General features: G+C 32.9%; 1 protein-coding gene across 2 annotated transcripts in view; it reads left to right on the top strand.

The window, feature by feature from the left end:
- LOC117177638 (ubiquitin-conjugating enzyme E2-17 kDa) overlaps positions 1-19,861 on the top strand; it is a 262,017-nt gene that overhangs the window by 221,918 nt on the left and 20,238 nt on the right. For both annotated transcript variants that reach the window (XM_033368433.1, XM_033368431.1), the window contains exon 4: positions 16,988-17,148. In XM_033368433.1, coding sequence (XP_033224324.1) covers positions 16,988-17,143 — 156 coding nt within the window. In that variant the 3' untranslated portion in view covers positions 17,144-17,148. The remainder of the gene's footprint in view (positions 1-16,987; positions 17,149-19,861) is intronic.

The following is a 19,861-nucleotide window of genomic DNA, read 5'->3' as shown; positions in this document are numbered from 1 at the left end:
CCTAGGTTTTTATTATAAAACATTTCTGTGTTAAAATGTTGTCACAGGCTTATACTGCCCAATATATCGAAGGCATTTTTGGTTAGAGTTGGATTTTTATTTGATCATTTTACACGGGGCTGTCCCGGTAAATATCATCAGTCACGGACGCATTTTTATAATGCAATCAAGTGATCTGATGAGAGAAGTCTGCTTGATTTTATATTTAGTTTTTCAATTTTTTTTTTTAAATAAATAAATAATAGTAACATTGTTGTGATTGCCGACGTTTTATAGATTAACATTATATGTATAAATGGATCCTATTAGAGTGCCGAATAAGACTCTTAAGTGATCTGTTGTTTGGAAGTTCTAGTAAAGACGTAAGAGTTCTGTTGGATTATCTTCGCACGGCTAACTTGATAGATAGTGAGCAATTCAATATGACCAGAGAAATATTGTTGCGGCACTTCATTTCGTCTGTTGAAAAAAGAGGGAAGAGTGCATTCTATAATGCAGACAAATTTTCCAAACTGAACAGTTCATGCTTATGATCTAACTCCATCATATCATTGGATCACACAAAAGTAGGTAGAAGATTATCATATAATTTTGAAACCAGTTCCAAATCGACTAAAAGAAGGAAAACACTTTCTCTTGTTGACTCTCATCCTCAAATTGAAATTGAGAATGCTTTTTTCAATAATTTATGCTGCTCTGGAAAGAGGAATTTGGCTAAGGGGATAAGAAGTATGATATCGAGAGCTGAAGATGAAGAACATCATTCCTTGTATGTAAACTCTCTTGTGTTGCCCAACTGTAAGTGCTGCATAAAAAAGTGTAGAGTAGAGTAATTATCATTGTCCAGGAAAAGTACGATCGAAAAATAGTTGGAGCAAGAAAAAGCCAAGTTTCGGTGCCGCTGTAAAGACGAACAGATTGAAGTTGATGGAAAAGAGCGACAACGGAGTCGCTATTTTCCTCCAAATTTATTGCGTTCGTCTCTAATGCGGAGCAAAGCTTGTATTTTTCTTGCTCCAATTATTTCGATAATATTATTATTCCTATCTATTAGCGAAGGGTTCTTTTTCCGTTCTTAACCATTCGCAGGATATTTTGGCAGTGTTGAAATACCTGTACAAAATCGATGAGTTGTAGTAAGTTCATATATCCGTTTGATGAGTTCTGGATCTTATAATTATATGAAAGTTGATGTTTCAATCAATGCAAATGTTTCTATAACCTTGCTCATGAATTGTTTATTAGTGATGCAATTTTAGAAACGTCACATCATTTTTTTAAAGTTGGGAAAACGTCTACGACACTTTTACGTGAATCTGTAAATTTTTTCACAAATGCTTAATAATAATTCGGAAAAATTGGTGTTTTAGTGAGTTTTTAAGATTTCTTATCATATTATTCTTAGATAAAAGAATTTTTTGTTACTGTACAAATATTGACCAGAAAGTTGTGAAAAACAAATTTTCGAGAAAAATCGTTTTTTCCGATATTGTTATAGGCTTCAATGAAAAAACTAAATTTGTTATTGTAAAAAATTCGATAGCAAAATTTAAAAAAATGGAGAAAAGTGGTTTTTTTCTCACACGGCATTATAGGCTTCAATAAATACAAAAAAATTTGTTACTGTAAAAATTCCGATCACAACATTTTAAATAAAAAAAAAACATTTTCGCCCGAAAACGTTACAGGCTTCAATAAAAATCACTACATTTGTAACTGTAAGAACTTCTATAGGAATTTTTTTTCCATTGCCGAGAAAAAAATTTTTTTCCACCGCGTTATCGGATTCCATAAAATTAAGTAGCATATGTTATCGTGAAAATTTTTGATAAAATTGGTTTGAAAACCACAAAAACTATATAGGCTGCAATAAAAAGTACTAAATTATGATACTATACGTAAATTTTGTGATAAATTGGACTAAATTTGATTATGCAAGATGTTTTTCTACTCTAATGATGCAGTTAAAGATTAGCATAACGTGACAAAAAAGCCATTGCGAAAGCTTATTATATTTTTAAGTGATGTTTTATTTAGGCGGATAAAATACATTTTTCGAAAAGCCCATTAATTGTTTGATGAATCGAGGAATACCTGGAAATCGGGGAATATTGTTAGTCACTGTTTAAACATAAAGTCAATGTAGTCACTTATTTAAGTAAAAAGTAAATATTTTGAAATATTTAAAGGCTGTTTCAGGAGATCTAAAAATTTCCAAATTATTTCTAAGGAAATGGTTTTAAGGATTTTCAAATATTTCATGATATTTCCATAGATTTAAAGGATTTTGGGTTATTTTAATTGATTCTATAAAATTTTCAACTGATTTCAATACTCTTGTTAAAAACAAGAATCCAACAACCAAATTTGGACCACAACAAATAAACAAAAACAAAAAATTCTGTTGCAATTTCAAAACAAAAAAAAATTCGGACCAAAATAAAAAATGAATAATTTGAGTGATTTGACAAGATTTGAAATATTTTAGGATATTTAAAAAAATTTAACTTTTTTTCAAGAACTTTAACAAATTGCAAGAGATATAAAAGTATTTGAGATATTTTAGAGATATCCTAAATAATTTAAAATTTTAAAAATTAAAAGTAATTTTCAACGCCTTTAAAATATTCCAAGGTATTTCTAAAAATTTAAAATATTTTAGGGAATTTTAAAAGATTCTAAGACATTTTCAAAAGTTTAACAAATTTCGAGGAATTCCTAGAGATTGTCATGGTTTAAAGGGATATAAATAAATTTTCGCCGGGTACGGAAAAATTTACTAGAATTTCGGAATGTATGCATAGATTTTATAGATTAATATTTTAAGGTTTTTCAGCTAATTAAAAAATTTAAAGGTTGCAAGTAATTTTCAAGATCTTTAAAAATATTTAAAGCGATTTCAAAGGATTTGCAATATTTTTGGGAATTTGGTTAAATTCCAAGGAATTTTCAAGAGCTGTGAAATATTTTACTGTATTTTAAAAGATTCCAAAGAATTTAAAATTAATTTAAATAATTTTAATGGAATTTCAAAGGATTAAAAATATTTTAGAGGATTAAAAAAAATTACAAGGCTTTTTTAAGAGTTTTAAAAGGTTTCCAGGAATTTCAAAAGATATCAAAGGGTGCTTAAAATTTCATGAAAGTTAAAATATGCAAATGAATTTTTAATTGATTTGATTATTCTAAAATGATTCCAAAGGTCATTAAAAGTGATGAAAAAATACAGAGTTTTTTTAAAGAGCTTTAACAAAATAAAAGGGATTTCAAACGAATTTAAGGGATTTAAAATATTTAAAGGTATTTAAAAATATTTCAAGGAATTTTCAATTGATTTCAGTCACTTAATGGATATTAAAGGTTTTGAAATATTTTATTCTTTTTTAAAAGATTCCAAGACATTTTTAAGAAATTTCAATGGATTTTACAGGTTGCCTAAAATTTTACGAATGTTAAAAAACTTCCAAGGAATTTTGAATTGATTTAAAGAATTTCAAGGGAGGGGAGTTGGCGAGAAAGCGTTTGATGGGGGTAGAAGAGAGGAGAGGGAGGGCGATCGAATTAACGAGATGGGAAGAAGAAAGGAGGGAGTTCTTGAATGATAGAGAAATGGAAGACGGGACTGGAGTAAACTATGAAGAATTGGAAAAAAGGGAGAGGGAAAGACAATTAATAGAAAGATGGGGGGCGATTGAGGAATCAAAATACAATAAATGATATAAGGTGATAAAAAAGGAAGGCTGCCAAAGTATCTAGAAAAGGGATGGAGAGAGAGAAGATGGACCAGAATAGCAAGATTTAGACTGGGAAACGAGGTAAGGGAGGGGATGTACTGGGAAAAAGAAGAGAACAGAAAGTGTAGAATATGGGAATGGGAGGAGGAAACATGGGAGCATGTATGGGAAAGATGTAGGAGAGGATTGGAAGATAAAGGAGGCTGGCAAGAAAATGTGGTTAAGATTCTAGGGGAAGATGGATTAGGAGATGAATGGATGAAGGAGGTTGAGTGTGCTAGAGGAGCGAATGAGGGAGAATGAAAGAATGCACGTGAAAAAGGAAAATGGAGGTATAAAAAGTGAAAGAAATAGGAAACGGAAGTCGCTTAGATTAGAAGTGTGAAAATTGTAAGTAATAGTAAAGTAAAAGTTAAGTAGACTAAGATTCGTTTGCGTTCTCATGCTCTCTCTCTCTCTCTCTCTCTTACACTCTCGCTTTCGTTCGCTCGCTCACTCGCTTGCTAATAAGTCCTAAATTGCGCGATCGCAGGAAATAGAAATAAGGAACTAGATATAAGACTTTATGTAAATAGTTGTGAATAATTGTATATATAGAAAGGAAAAGATTGTAAAAAATATAGATATAAACGGAAAGATTGTAAGGAAGGGAAGTTATGTAAACCCTTAGGGGACACATTATGAATAAAGAACGTAAACTTATTTAGTTCAAAATTGAACTAATGTGTTAAAAATGTGTCATTATTAGTTGAAAATTCAACTATCTGGTTAAAAATTGAAAACGCATTATTTTCACATGAAAAGTTAGGAATTTGAGTTTAATATAGTATCTACATTAATATTTTACCTACATATACACTAAACTGAATTCATACACTTTCTAGACGAATTCAAAAACTAAATAATTATGTTTATAGTGTTATTAAATTATTTAATTAATCGATGCCGTTAATATATTTAAGAATACCTTGTGCTAAAATTTGTACAAAGCATTGTAAATTAAACATATGAATTGAATATCTAGAAAACCAATAAAACACATTAACAATTAACTCGCGAAACTGTATAGATATTCCGAGTCGATTGTTTAAAAAAAATGTTAATATTTTTTAATGGTTCCGTACTATGAGAAATTATACCTGGAAAACTTCAGATTCAGTCACACCTCGTTTATTGCAATCCAAGATACTTTTCTATCAAAACGTACCCAACTCCCACCACTGATGGTCACGTGTTCCGTATAGCCAATGACAGCCTTGAAGCGGAAATATATTGTGATACCACCTTCCAGATACGTGGAGTGGTGGAGTCCACTCTCGAGTTGGAATATACAATATGATTACATTGCGAAGGAGTTGCAATAAACGAGGCTTGACTGTATCTGTATCGTATAATGTAGTACATTTTATTGAAGCCTTTATGGTATTTGTGTCTTACAAAAAAATGTCATCGAAAACTTTTTTTCAAAAATTGACTATCGAAATTGTTACGATAACCTATACTTACAAAAAATGTCTCTGAAGATTTTTTTGTTTAAATTTGGCTGAGACACGCATTTTTCTGAATAGTTATTAAATAATTTGTGAAAACAATGTACAGACTGACGGAAAAGTGTCGCAGACGTTTTTTCAACTTTTAATGAATCCTGTGAAGTTTCTGCAATTGTATCACTAACAAAAAATTCATAAGCAAGGCTAGAGAAACATATACATTAAATTCAATACTCCCAAAGTATCCTGTAAATGGTTAAGAATAGAATGAGAACCGTATGTAAATAGATAGAAATAATAATGTTATCAAAATAGTTGGAGCAAGACAAAGACAAGTTTTGCTCCGCGGCATAGACGAACGAAATAAAGTTCGAGGAAAAGAGTGACTCCGTTGTCGCTCTTTTCCTCCACCTTCAATCTGTTCTTCTTTACAGCGGAACCGAAACTTGTCTTTTTGTTGTTCCAACTATTTTTCGATCGTTCTTTTCCTGAAAAATGATAATTACTCTACTATTGCTCTAGGTGCCTCATATAAATGACCTTAAACTCTTTGCCTTTTTAAAAGAGGACCTTAAAATTCTTGTGGCGGCGGTAAATAGTCACTTTAAAGCAATTGGCATGTGCTTTATACTAGACAAGTGTACCTGCGTCAATCTATAAAAAGGAAGACTAGAAAGTTCATTATCGCGTGAAGATCAGAATCTTCAGCTCATAGGTGGAAATACCATTTAACCTCTGGGTCAAAGGAAGATGGTCAAAATTTAGAGAGCTAGACATTCCTTTTACATTCTAGAATGGTCCTTCGAAAATTTTTTCGACACAGTTAAAAATACTCTCATTTTATGGCCAGTCTGAATTTTATAAGAACATCAGACTCACTATCAGGGATAAATAAGGTATCGCTTTCGGTATGGAGAATACGAACATCTTGTTTTCACCGATTTCGACCATCCACGAAGAAGCAGATAAGCCAGAAACATTTATACATGTTCTCAATGGATGCTCAAAGTATGCATACTATGGGTACTTACAGACACACAATGCGGCTCTAAAAGTGTTATATTAGTATGTCCGGAATTTTAATCGTTTTTATTTAATGTCAGTATTTCTGTACGCCCAGGGGGAACTGGAGTCCATCGTGGAGAATAATCAGTGTAAGATTTACTGAAATTTCTCATTTTCCACCACTCAACATATCAGTGCTACAAAGCCTGATATTGTCCTTTGAAATAAGAAGGTAATTGAAGATAATTGAGGTAATTCAATTTTCGGCATCAGCTGATGGTAATATCACGGGAAAGCAGAAAGAAAAATAGGCGAAGTATCAAGCCCTTCTTTTCGAGCTGAGCAGACTGTACCATGGCTACAAAGTCCATCTCGTGGTTCTCTTAATCAGCTGGCCTGGAGAAAGCTTCATTTCTTAGCCAACTAAAAAATCTCCGCTTGCCAGCATCAGGCTTTATCCATCGCGAGCTAGATGCAAAAGGCTGTTTTTCTAGGATCACTTTAGCTGGTGCCTCGACACTGTTCCTCTTCACATTGAACAAAAATTGGTAGTGCTGTGCGAAGTATCTTACGTAAATTTCCCGTTCTTGCTTACTTTGTATGATAGGAGCAGGAGTAGACAACGTATACGTTCCAATTGCTTCGGGATTAGTTGCTATAAGGAACCGCGAACGTAGCTTCTAGAGCCTACAACTTTTCTATCATAAAAATCATTAAAGCAACCTAACACCCTTTCGAAGGTGTTCTCGCATTGGTTTCGCGATAGGGCTTGAGCTTTCCTCGCATGACGTGGATGGCTATGTTGGTGGTAGCATTGCTACCACCAATAGCTAACCGTCAAGAACATTTGCGACAAACAGTAAGCAGTGAAACATCAATTGTGCCTGCTAAAGATGCTTTGGCTAGCGTTAGCTATTTGCAGCCAACCACCTCGACAGAAATACCGCGGGAGAGCATCAATTGGGATACCACAATGACAGAGTAAATGGTGCGTTTTTATTACGAAAGTGCGAAGTTTGAAACAAAAATTGAAAAACGATACAATTTTAGGACGAAATGAAGGACATCAGGACTAATCTAAGCATCTCAAAAGACCGAGCAATAGAGATTAAGCAACAACCAAAGGCAGAAGCATCGGTCAAGCAACAAAGCAGGCGATTAAAAGAGACATACCATATGAACAGAGATGTTATGAGTCTCTGTTTTTTGGCAGAGAAAAGTGGGCAAAGGTTAAGGAGAGAACATCATTAATTCCTTTTACTTAAGTACGCAGAGTGAGCCACACAAATAAATGAGAAGACTATATCAGATAAAAAACGCTCAATATCTGTAAGCAAGTTGCTTTCGGATATTAAAAAAGCTGTCATCAAAATGGTAGTGAAACAGCAGCTTTCTATTAATGAACTCCCTTTGCAAGATTTGGACAACGAAGACCTGATTCAAGTTGAAGGCATAGGTGCTAAGGATAATATTCATCAAGTACCGGATACACTAAAAGATAATGAATATCACAAATGATCACACTAATATAACACCTCAACAGTCAGGTTTCACTACGCATTTGAATGCAACACAAATTGCTTTAGAGGTGCGAACTCTTGTATACTGTGCAACTGTGACAACCGTTAGAACGATAGGAGGTCAGGTTGAATATGGATATCAGCAAAGTAAGGTGCAAATTGGGTTCATTGACTCAATATAAAAATGAAAATAGAACCAGAAAGCTGATAAACCATGTTACTACAATCATACACCCTCAGTACATCTAGACATTAACATCATTAATATTGGATGAGATTATAGACTCTTGACGGCAGATCCTTGATGTTCTTACTGCCAAACTGCGTCACTAAAAGGAAAGTAGTGCAAGAAGCCAAAAAAATCGAACCTGTCAGGTAAATGAAAGAAGGTTCTATCGTGAACTCAGTGTAAAAAAAAATAACCAGCAAAACACTGAAGCCTCTCATTTCGAAGACATGACTAACTATTGGTCAGATTTTTGTTGAAAAGCGAACAGAAGCAATTTAGATGCTGTGAGGTTCCAAACAGAGAAGACAAGACCTAGAAATAATCCTGAAATGGAGCTTAAAAACTTCACAGCTTTAGATGTTTGAACGGTTTTGAAAAGAGCAAGACTGGAAAGATCCAGATCTGGAGATGATGCACAAGTACTGGACGAGTGTGCATCCTGCGTTGGCAAGATGTAGTCAGAAGATCATCGAACATCCAAATATGATGCCAGGCTTTATATGCTCCAGGTTACTATGTATATGTTTGCTAAAAACCCAGACGCTCAAATTCCATCTGAATTTCGACTGATAGCCTGTCTTATAAAAATTTATAAATGTTTAACAGCTATTATTGTAGATTAAGTATATTCTCATTGCGACAAGAATAGCATCCTAACAGAAGAGAAAAAAGGATGTTGTAAAAACTCGCGAGGCAGTAAAGATCTAGTCGGCCTTTCGTTGTGATTCCATCGTGCCCTGTGACTACATTTTAATCCATATGAAAAATTCTTCTCGTACTTTAGAATTTCAGTGAAATTTTTAAAATAATTTTTCAAACTAAATAAAAAATTGTAATAAAATTTTAATGAATTTATAAGCAAATAAAATGTAGGTAAAATCAAAATTTAAATCAAATTTTATCTGAATTTAAAATATAACTCAAATTTAGTTCAATTCAAAATTTAAATAGAATTTAGTTTAATTTAAAAATGAAATAAAGTTAGCTTAAATTAAATTAATTTCTCGTGCTTTTTCGAACTAAATTTTCGAGATACAAATAAATAAGTTTAAAGAAATGATTTTGTATTTTAGAATATTTTTGTGAAATTTTAAACATTATTTTTCAAAACTATATTTAGAATTCGAATAAAATTAAGATCGTTTTAAAAAGTGAATAAAATGTAGTTAAAAGCAACATTTAAATAAAACTGTACCTGAATTTAAGTTTTAAATGAAATCTAGTTAAATTTAAAATTTAAATGCAGTTTACTTAAATACAAATGAAACAGTAGATTAATTTAAAATTTGAATAAAGTTTTGCAATTGAAAGATTATGAAAACATTCGCGCGTTACGCTCTCGCGCTCGTTTTCGTATATTTGATGCATATTTTTCAACTAAATTTTTGCAAATATCATAAATGTTGTAACTTAAATCGAATTCTATGACTTTAAACATCTGAGAAACTAGTCATACATTAGAACTGAATTTGTATTTTTATTTGTCTTTAAAGAATATTCTCAAAGCACCTGCGGCATTTACGATGTTATATACTCATTAATTGCGACACACGCGCTCGATAATTAGATTATAGACTTTTGAAAACTAAAGGTCAAAGCATCGATAACAGTAATTGGGTGATTGTGAATTCTCTTTTGTTAAAGCTCCTTCGGCTTTAACGAACTCATTCTCATTACATATCTCATGTTTTGCACTCGAGTTTGTCCCTCAAGTTGTATATCATTTTCATAAATGTAACACATCGTTCAATAAGTCCCGAGACTAACCCAGAGATGGTGCTAGTAGTACCAAACTAGCCACGTTTTCCTAGAGTGCGAACCTTCACATGAAACGTGTAAAAATTTCACGTCGATTGGACCACAAACAGCAGAGTTATCGATTTTAGAGTAAAGTCACTGCGTAATTTATTTGAAAAATGGAATAAAGCGAGTTTCGCGTGTTGATTAAACATTGTTTTTTAATGGGTAAAAACACCGTAGAAGCCCAGAAGTGGATTGAAAAACGTTACCCGGACTCCTCTCCATCCAAATCAACGATTTGTCGTTGGTATGCTGAGTTTAAACGTGGCCGTACGGACACAAACGATGCGGAACGTTCGGGTAGGCCATTGGAAGCCGTTACACCGGAAAATGTGAGTGAAGTTTCCAAAATCGTAATGAAAAATCGCAAAGTAAAGGTCCGTGAGATTGTAGAAATGACACAGATATCTTCTGGAAGCGTATTTACAATCCTTCATGAAAAATTGAGCATGAAAAAGGTTTTTTCCAAGTGGGTGCCGCGATTGCTTTCAATGGAACAAAAAAAGCCATGCCACAAGTCCATGGAAACAATGGCAAAAATCAACGAGTTGGACTTTGATTTGCTTCCCCACCCCCCGTATTCGCCAGATTTAGCCCCTAGCGACTACTGGCTCTTTGCTGATCTCAAAAAAATGCTCCTGGGAAAAAAATCTGGCTCGAATGAGGAGGTCATTGCCGAAACTGAAGCCTATTTTGAAGCAAAGGATAAATCTTTCTATAAACATGGTATAGAAATGTTGGAAAGGCGTTGGAAAGATTGTATCACTCCAAAAGGAGATTATATTGATGAATAAAAATGATTCTTCAAAAAAAATTGTTGTTTTCGTTGTTAGTCTCGGGACTTATTGAACGATGTGTTATATCATTACAATAGACCTTTTCATTTCAATTCGGAAGTTAGTGGTGCGAAAACGCAGCCGCCATGACAAATGTGTGGTAAAAATGTGTGCAAATAAGCAATTTTTGTAAGTTAATTTGGATGCGAAAGATGTGCCAGGTACAGAATTAATAGCTGAATTGTGTGTAGAAGGACTAAATTGTACTTAATTAAAAATATGTCTGCAGTTTCGAAAGGAATCGACAAAGGGGAAAAAGAACGAATTCGATTTAAGCTGAGGTTATATCTCATGCTTTTACCGATTTATCGGATTTCTTGCATTAATCACACTTACTCACGTGTAATAGTGTTTTTCTATCATCAATTTCTCCTTTTATAAACTTCAGACATGGCATTGGAAAGTTTACAAATGAAAAATTACACTTTTCGTAGTATGCTATTCCACGGCTGTCACTTCTGCAAAGACCGTAGCAGCATCACTCATGAGCTCCGACTCCTTTTTTCGCACAATATTTCTTTTAAAATCGGATTCATTCATTTTAGTTCACTTTCTGATATGGGTACCCATCGAATTAATTAAAAAACAATTGTATTATCACAATAACAAAATATATTTGTCAAAAGGGACCGACAATTGAAAGAAAGTACAATTATTTTTCGCGCGTGCGTACTCAAAAGTAATTGAAATGAAAAGGTCTATTCATAACATGCATGGACCTAGGAAACACGAGACTAGGCATGCCATCCTAGCTTGGTGAGCGGGGTTGAATCCACGGGAGGGGGGAGAATTGCATGAGTGGGGAGAGCCGCTATCTTACGATGTGCCATTTGATTATTCGCACAAGCATTTTAGCCGAAAAAATCAAAAGGTGGCGGACCTCCCACTTCATTACATCACCCCCGCAATGGCATGCCTAGTCCCTTGTTTCCTATGTCCATGATAACATGCATTGGCATTACAACACACGTAATTTCATTGTCTCGTTTAAAAAATGCACATTCTTTAAAAAAAGCTTTTTTTATTAAACATTTTATTGCAACTTCTGCCGTTTTTTCAAAAACTAAATTTGCGCATTTCGAATTTTATTTTTACAATATAAAAGTTAGACATGCGGTTTACACAGCAACATGACTGTTTTTTTAACCTTTAAATTATATCCCTAACCTCAGTGATCCAATAGATTAACTCTATTAGAGGGACAGATGCGTTGCTCTTCCGAAAGCAAGAGAGAAGTTTTCAAGGAGAATATTTTCGAAATTTCAAAGTACTCTTTTACTCGGGCTCAGAATACTACCGAAACACCGAAACTATGCTTTTTTTACCTGACAAACAGGCTTAGCCGCTTTTTGGGTAGGTTTCGAGCGAATTTACACTCAGAATATCGATATTCGAGACAAAATAAAATATACGTAATACGCCTTGAAAAACACTAGAAAAATTAGGGTTGACGATTCAACGCTACCACAGCTCTTAATAAAAAGAGAGAACCTTCTACCGACTGTTTTCAGACGAATTTACATCTTTCCACTGCTGAATGGCACTTCTTTCTCTCAAAAATACTAAAGATGGAATTTCTCCCAAGTTCACTAGAATTAAGTCTTAGAAGAGAGAGAATGCTCTCTCCAAGGAAGTTCGGAGAGTTGCCTCGCAAAAACTAATTGTCGGTTTTGGGCCGTGTAGCTCTTTTTATAGAGCGTGCCCTTCTCTCATCTCCCAAGATACATGAGAAAAATGTATAGTGGGAGGCTTCGGAGTCTGCGCTCCTTTAAGGTTCCTGCGATGATGCAATTTTATGTGTATCGTCGCAGGAGTTTCAACGGTTGCCTCTGCCCAGGATTTGCAACGTAACCCGCTGGTTACAATGCATACATACAGACAGGCATGGGTAAAATACTTGCAAATTATCTAAATAAAATTTTTTATTTTGATGAAAATTAGAAAAGTTATATTTTTGATTAGCCCATAATTTAAAAAATTATAGCATTTTCAAAATTTTCAATTTTTTTCAACTTATAAAAATTTTTGTCAAAGTTTCTCATTGATGGGCGCGCTCGCAGCGTCAAAACCCGTTTTTCGGATTCAGGGGGTCTGAAAACGTGAACTTTTAACAAAAACTGGGGGGGGGGCGCAAATTTTACACAAATCTAATATCATCTCTGATGAGAATGTGGAAAAAATGTTGTAAATCTGTATTTTAAAGCCGTAGGCTTTGAGTCCGTTCATTAAAACTTCAGTTCTAAAATAACTATACTATATCATTAATTAATCTAGAACATTTTCAATTTGTGTTCAATTTAATAATTTTATTAATTGTAAATCTTTTTAAAATAAATATTTTTGAAAATAATCTGACTTTTTGAATTTTTGTCTAATCTAACATTTTTTTTTAAATGGTTTCGAAATATATTTTATATCTAGTAGAAATTTGGATTGATGTGTCTTAATCTATCATAAAAACAGATTTTTTCCATTTTTTGAAAATTTTCAAAATGTGAAACAGCATATAGCTTTCTTAATGTCTATCGAAAAAATTTTTTTGCTGCAAGTTTTCTAAATTGTAAAAAGTGTATAACTTTTATAATTTTTATCGAAATTCAAAATTGCATTAATATAATTTGTAAGGCTTTTACCCACATGTAAGAAAATTTATCAAAACATGTCTGAAACTTACAAAAAACATTTCAAATTCTAAAAATGCTCTAAATTTAAAAAAAATTATTGTTGGAAATGCCTGTTTCAAGAACTTAACCTTCATTTTAAGACCCTTAAAAATGTTATCAAAGGCTGAGAAAAAATTTTCACGATTACATTACACTCTCATGAATGATCATGTAAACATGTTCTGTCTTACTTTTATAATGCAGTGAAACTCTTCTATAGCGCCGATTTTGGGGCTGACGGTATGTGGGAAATAACTCAATATAGCCCGCTCCGCTTTTGTTTGCCCACGCCTGAGTGCTCATCTGAGTGACAACCGCAGATCCCACGGACCCCCCGCAGCTCCTGATACACCTACCTGCGGTGCGGCGTCAATTCTTGGAAGGGCTGTAGAAGGCAGGGCTATTGGAGAGTTTCACTGTAATTAGGTAAATGCAACATAAAACTCAGGAAAGTGGTTACGATTATTATTACTGGCTCAAGATAATAAAGAATAGTTCTATAGAGAAAATAATATCAATATTATCTCCATCTAGTTTACTGAGGCTCTCACCAGCAGTATGCTAAAGTGTGCAGCAATCTAGTAAGTCCATTAAATTTATTTGAACATTACAAAAGGTGAAACGAAAAGTTTGAAGCAATTGCCAGGGTGGCTACTGGACCGGAAAAGAGGAAATAATAGTGAATTTATTTTTTTGGAAAGGATTGTTAAATGCTTAAAAAAATTAATTTAATATTATTTTAAATCACATCAAACTATGGGAGGTAGGAGAAGTTACTTTTTTAAATGCATTAAAACTCCTTTAATTTTAAACTAGAATGTTGCAGTCAGGAATCGTCAGAAAAAGAGTCCGGACTTCTGATAATTTCGAACCATTTCTGACCACTTTTGTTACGTTTCTCGATAGAAATCGTCAGGCAACGTCATAATTCATAAGAAAATGTTCAGAAATCGTCAAAGCTTGGTTTTGAAGGATAATCCTTTTATTAGGGGTCCAAGAATAGAATGCCATAAAAGCTAATCGCTGTTATATTTCGCAGGTTATTTATATTTATTTATCCGTATTCTTTTTTTCATTATATTTAATTATTAATACTTATATACTAAATGACGTATCTCTTTCTCTTTATACGTACATTGTCTTTATTCTAATAAAAAAATTTTCGGAAAATTTGTAGGTGTTTCAAATCGTCGAAACCCGTAGATTTGGAATTTATAAATTTTTAGTCTGTATATACAACGTAAAAAAACTATTTTAAATTTGTAATCCTTTTCTGTTGGCCTACCTGCGATCTTAGCCGATGAGCTACCTAACAAGATGTGAAATAGCATATCTTCAGAAGTCAGACTCATCAGGAATGGTCAGGATGTTCAGAAACCGTTAGAACTTTTGACTATTTGTGGATATTTTTGACTTTTTACATTCTCATCAGAGAAGGTAATAGATTTGTTGAAAATATGAACTCCCGTTTTTGTCAAATTTCCACGTTTTGAGACATTCTGAATCTGAAAAACAGGTTTTTACGAATGTGACTGCCTGTCGGTATGTATGTATTTATGTATGTAGGCTGTCTGGCTGTGTGCACAAGAACTTTTGACAAAATTAATCTATTATACTGGCCTTTGGTACACTCTTTTATCGTCGAAAACTAAAGGTCAAGTTCGTTACCAACAATTTTGGATGCAAATTCAAAAATTGAGCGCACTTTGAAATTGTTTGAGTCTACTTTTTTTCGAAATTTGAAAATTCTCCGTACGGTTATTCGTATTAATTGAAATTATAAGGATTTTCTCGATTAAAAATTTTTCGATACAAAAAAACGCAGTCATAGCACTTACAAAATTTAAAGAAAATGAACAAAAATGAAAATTTTAACCTAAGTAACGCACGCTATGAAAAAAATCAAGAAAAACGTTACTTTTTGAAGACCCTACAAGATTATTATAAAATCTTTTTATATTTTTTCGAAAAATTGAAAATTCAAATTTTGACAGCACAAAAAAATTAATGAAAAATCAAAAATTCCATTTTTCGTTCAAACTATTCCTGATACGACAAAACATAAATGGATAAAAAATATGCAACCAAAAAAGATCTACAAATCCGTTATTATTCACTTTTTGATAGGACCCGTAGTTTTTGATTTATCCATAAAAAACAACATTCAAAATAGAACACTTAAATTTTTGGACAAATGACATAAGCTACGAAAAAAAGAGGCATAATTTGTTCACCCAAGAAAGATATACAAATTTGTTATGAATAATTTTTTGATAGAATGCGTGATTTTTCTTTTAATCGTGAAAAATAACATTGGCAATAAAAAAATAAAATCGTTGGAAAAATGATGGAAGGTACGAAAACACATAAATGACAGAAAGTTGTGCATTTAAAAAGGATCTAAAAATTTGTCATAAACTTTTGTTATAAAAATGCATTCAAAATTAAAAAAAAAAATTTTGGAAAAACGACACAAGCTGCAATAACATTTTAATTAATAAAATTTGTCGCCTAAATTATATCTACAAATGTACTATGAGCTACTTCACGCTATGATGCATATTTTTGGTTAAAATCGTAAAAAATAATATTAAAAATAAACCAAATAAGTGTATGGAAGAACGACACAAGTTGCATCAAGAATCTTAATAACAAACTTTTTTTATATATGTGATGCGCACTTTTTTAAATATTAAAAACAAGATAATGAAAATACGTATGTTTCAATGCCAATACATATTATGAATTGTAATAATATAAATTTATTAAGATGATACATTTTTCATGTTAGCTGAAAAAATAATTAGTGGAAAATAAGGAGAAAATATTAAAGTAATCATGAAAAATAAAATTTGTACATTATTTTGCAATAGCTGAATAAGCAGTACCAGTCTGAGGTGCATAAATAATTAAAATATACATTTGATATAATAGTGTTGCACATAGAGTAGAAAAATTCGCATGGTAGGACAAATCCAGTGCGAAGCACAAGATACGTGATGAGAATGTCTTCCTTAAGGTCGAAGGAGGTTTAAAAAAAGAGCCTGCTTTTAAAAGGCCTGCGCGCAAGTATTGGGGAAATACACAGCCGAAACGCGTAGCGCGAGGTAAGGTTTTGTTCGAAACTTTAAAAAAAATCAAGAGTGTGAAACTATAATGAAGCGTTCAAACTTAAACAATTATTTTGAATGGCAATACTTCATTATTCCACAGTTATATTTGGAACAAGAAGCATTAACGATTAAATAATTATTCTTGTTATCCAGTTTTTGAAGAGTTTCAAAATGTTATACATTTCAATTGAATCGTTACAAGACAATACTGTTCTTTGCAGTCTGAAAATTTAAATAATTAAAAGCTCCAAAGAACAATATATTGTAAATCACGAATGATTCCATTGAAATGATTCGGTTTCAAAAATTGCAATAAATTTAAAACATTTAAAATTAAAAGGGGCGATCGTGACTGGAGATTAACAGAGGAAAGTGATGGTAGAACTGACACATGTGACCTTAGAATTCGATTTCTACTATTACTTCCACTTATTTTACATACTTGGCGTCAATTAACATCCGTGAATCTTGATATCAATGATTTTTATTGCGGGTTTCAGTAGAGAAATAGAAAAAAATCTAGTTTTTTAAAATCAAAAAACTACTACTACTACTTACACGAAATTATACTAAGCAAATTTTTATATCCTGTTGCAGTCTCTTCTAGACGAACCGAATCCAAATTCGCCAGCCAATTCCCTCGCTGCGCAACTTTATCAAGAAAACAAAAGAGAATACGAAAAGAGAGTAGCCACTGTTGTTGAACAGTCTTGGCTGAATTTTCAGGACAGTAATATGGAAGACCCTCGCTGATATAGGTAAATTTAATTTTTAATTCCAGATTCACATATAAAGTCATAGAGATTGAACAATCAATTTTGCATTAATATTAATATTATTCTTTATTAAATGATTAAGATTAAAATTTTGAAACTATACCTTGTGTAAATTGATTGATGTTATATTCGCAAATGGATGTATAATTATCAAAGATGTGCAAGACCCGGACCCAGACCGATAGTTTCGAGTCAAGATCTAGGAGTCTGCATCAGCAGACCCGAACCGAAAATTTTAGTTTGGGTTTCCTATATACCCGACCTAGTATTTTTTTGTTTGCTTCAATCTTGGTCAAATTTAAAATTTCAACGATATGTGAAGAATTGCATGTGGTTATGGATTTCTGGCTGTGCAGTAGACTTGGAATTTATGGTTGCGCATTAGATTGATCACGAACTTTTGGATGCGCAGGAAAGTTACATGGCATAAGCCATAAATGGTTACCTTAGAGCAGTGGGCGGTAAACTTTTTGCCTAATTTTAAGGTATGGTCAGGCTCCACCCGACTTAATTTTTGCTAGTACTTTTCGGTCTATTCATGTACCTTAGTGTGAGTGAGCTTACTCCAGCAAGGGTCTTTTGTCTACAGGCATGCGAAAGTAAGGAGATTTTAAAACTTTTAGTTTTTCAACTAGCGATTTGAAAATAGCATTATCAGCATCTGCGAATTTTTCTGATTCCAATGGTATATGACTTGCCTAGAAAAGTTGAAAATCTTAAGGAGTTTAATATCAAGAAACATCAACTTAACAGTCAATTTAATACTAAATACTTCTTAAATTTTCAACCTTTATGTACAAATTACATGTCTTAGGAATCGAAAAATACGTAGATTCCAAATATATTACTTTTAAGTGACTAATTGCAAAATTACGAATTTTTTAATCTCACATTTCTTCCCATTTTCTAACAAAGGATCCCTTAGGAAAGGTCTGGACAAACTCACAGGTACTGTCGCGCGGCAGCCCTAGCTTCCACGGCGCGCCGTGGGAGACAAAGCACATTTTTTGGACAAAAATCGACTGACAGTGCAATTATTAACAGATTTTTCTTTTTTAGAAATGACCGTTGCGGAATTAACTTAAAATGTTTTTCCTACGACAACTTTCCATCATATTTTTCATCGTGTCCAAAAAATGTTAATTATTCAAACAAGTTTTAGAAACAAATGCACATTTTGACCATTTTTTGATGAACAGGCTCGATTTTTTTGCGGAATCAACTTAAAATGTTTTGCCTAAGACTCTTTGCTATAATATTTTTCATAGTGACCAAAATATGTTTATTGTTTAAACAATTTTTTTAAACAAATGAACATTATACCCATTTTTTGATGAAATGGCTTAATTTTTTTGCGGAAATAATGCGAAACATCTTGCAAAACAATCTATGCTATCATATTTTAATAGTGTCAGAAAATGAAAATTATTTAAACGATTTCTATCAACAAATACACATTTTTACCATTTTTTTAATGAATAAGTTTAATTTTTTCGGAATCAATGTGAAATATCTTAAAAAAGAATTGTTGCTGTCATATTTTTTAAAGTGACCTGATATATGACAGTAAGGATTTTATTGCCGAAAATGGATAAAAATCTAGTGACCGCCCAATTCTTCATAAATCGTAAATTTTTTTTAATGTTTGGAAAATCTTCTGGTAGAAGTTCACACGGGTCAAACTTCGTTTTATTTACACATACATTTTTGGTTCAAGCTGCAACGCATTATCCATAAAAAAGATATGTAATCTACGGCCCTATTAGAAAATAACTCTTCACTGTATACCCACTAAGGCCATAACCTCTTTTTTATCTGCTAAGTAGTGTAAGAATTCACTTTAATCTATTTTCACAAATTGCTGTGCTATAGGTGTCGAATTATTTTTTTCTATGATACCAATTTTTCGAAATGAAGTTATTTTCGGATCAGATGATATTAGCTCGTAATACACTATATATTCATTAGTTATGCTTCTCTGGTACATTCGGCTGTGTTCAGAGCGTGCTTTACGAAAAACTTCGTTCGGTGCTTCTTGAGGTTCTTCTGAAAACCAGATCATGGGAGCATTAAACTCTTTCATTATATCACAACTATGAATCAAAACTATGTGTATAGAGGATGGCAATTTGCACGATAGGTAGCTGTTAATACATTACTTTGCTGTTTCTATACAAAATGTTTCGAATTTAATCAAGTCAATTTCAGGGAGTTTCGTCTGAGTCGCCGTCGAGGGTTGTTCACTTGCTCTTTGATCTGGTGTTCCTCCCACCTATTCGATGCTTCTCCTTCAGAGAAAAGCAAAATCCACCACAGAAATGATTCCGGAACTTTCAACACCTATGACCAACTGTTAAAAAACAGATACACAGTCCATAATAAAGGTCCCTTCTTCATAACTGTCGAACCAACAAAAAATTGCGAACCCAAGCACCTCATGGTGGTTGGGAAAGTTATCCACACTTCTTTTCCCGGACTAATAAAACATATTGAGAAATCTGGTTCCTCCAGAGTTCTAGTAGAATGTCACGATGGTAAAAGTGCAAACAAGATCATTGACAGTTCGGTTCTAATGGCCAAATCTAATCTCGCTGCATTCATCCCTGACTGTCGGGTCGCTCGTGAGGGTATTGTGCGCGTTATTCCTATGGAAATATCTAATGAGGATATCATCAGATACTCGGCTACAAGTTCC

This window comes from Belonocnema kinseyi, chromosome 8 (assembly GCF_010883055.1).
Source record: "Belonocnema kinseyi isolate 2016_QV_RU_SX_M_011 chromosome 8, B_treatae_v1, whole genome shotgun sequence".
Classification (NCBI taxonomy): Eukaryota; Metazoa; Arthropoda; class Insecta; order Hymenoptera; family Cynipidae; genus Belonocnema; species Belonocnema kinseyi.
Note: the sequence above shows the minus strand (reverse complement) of the source record. Positions and strands in the feature narration are given on the sequence as shown.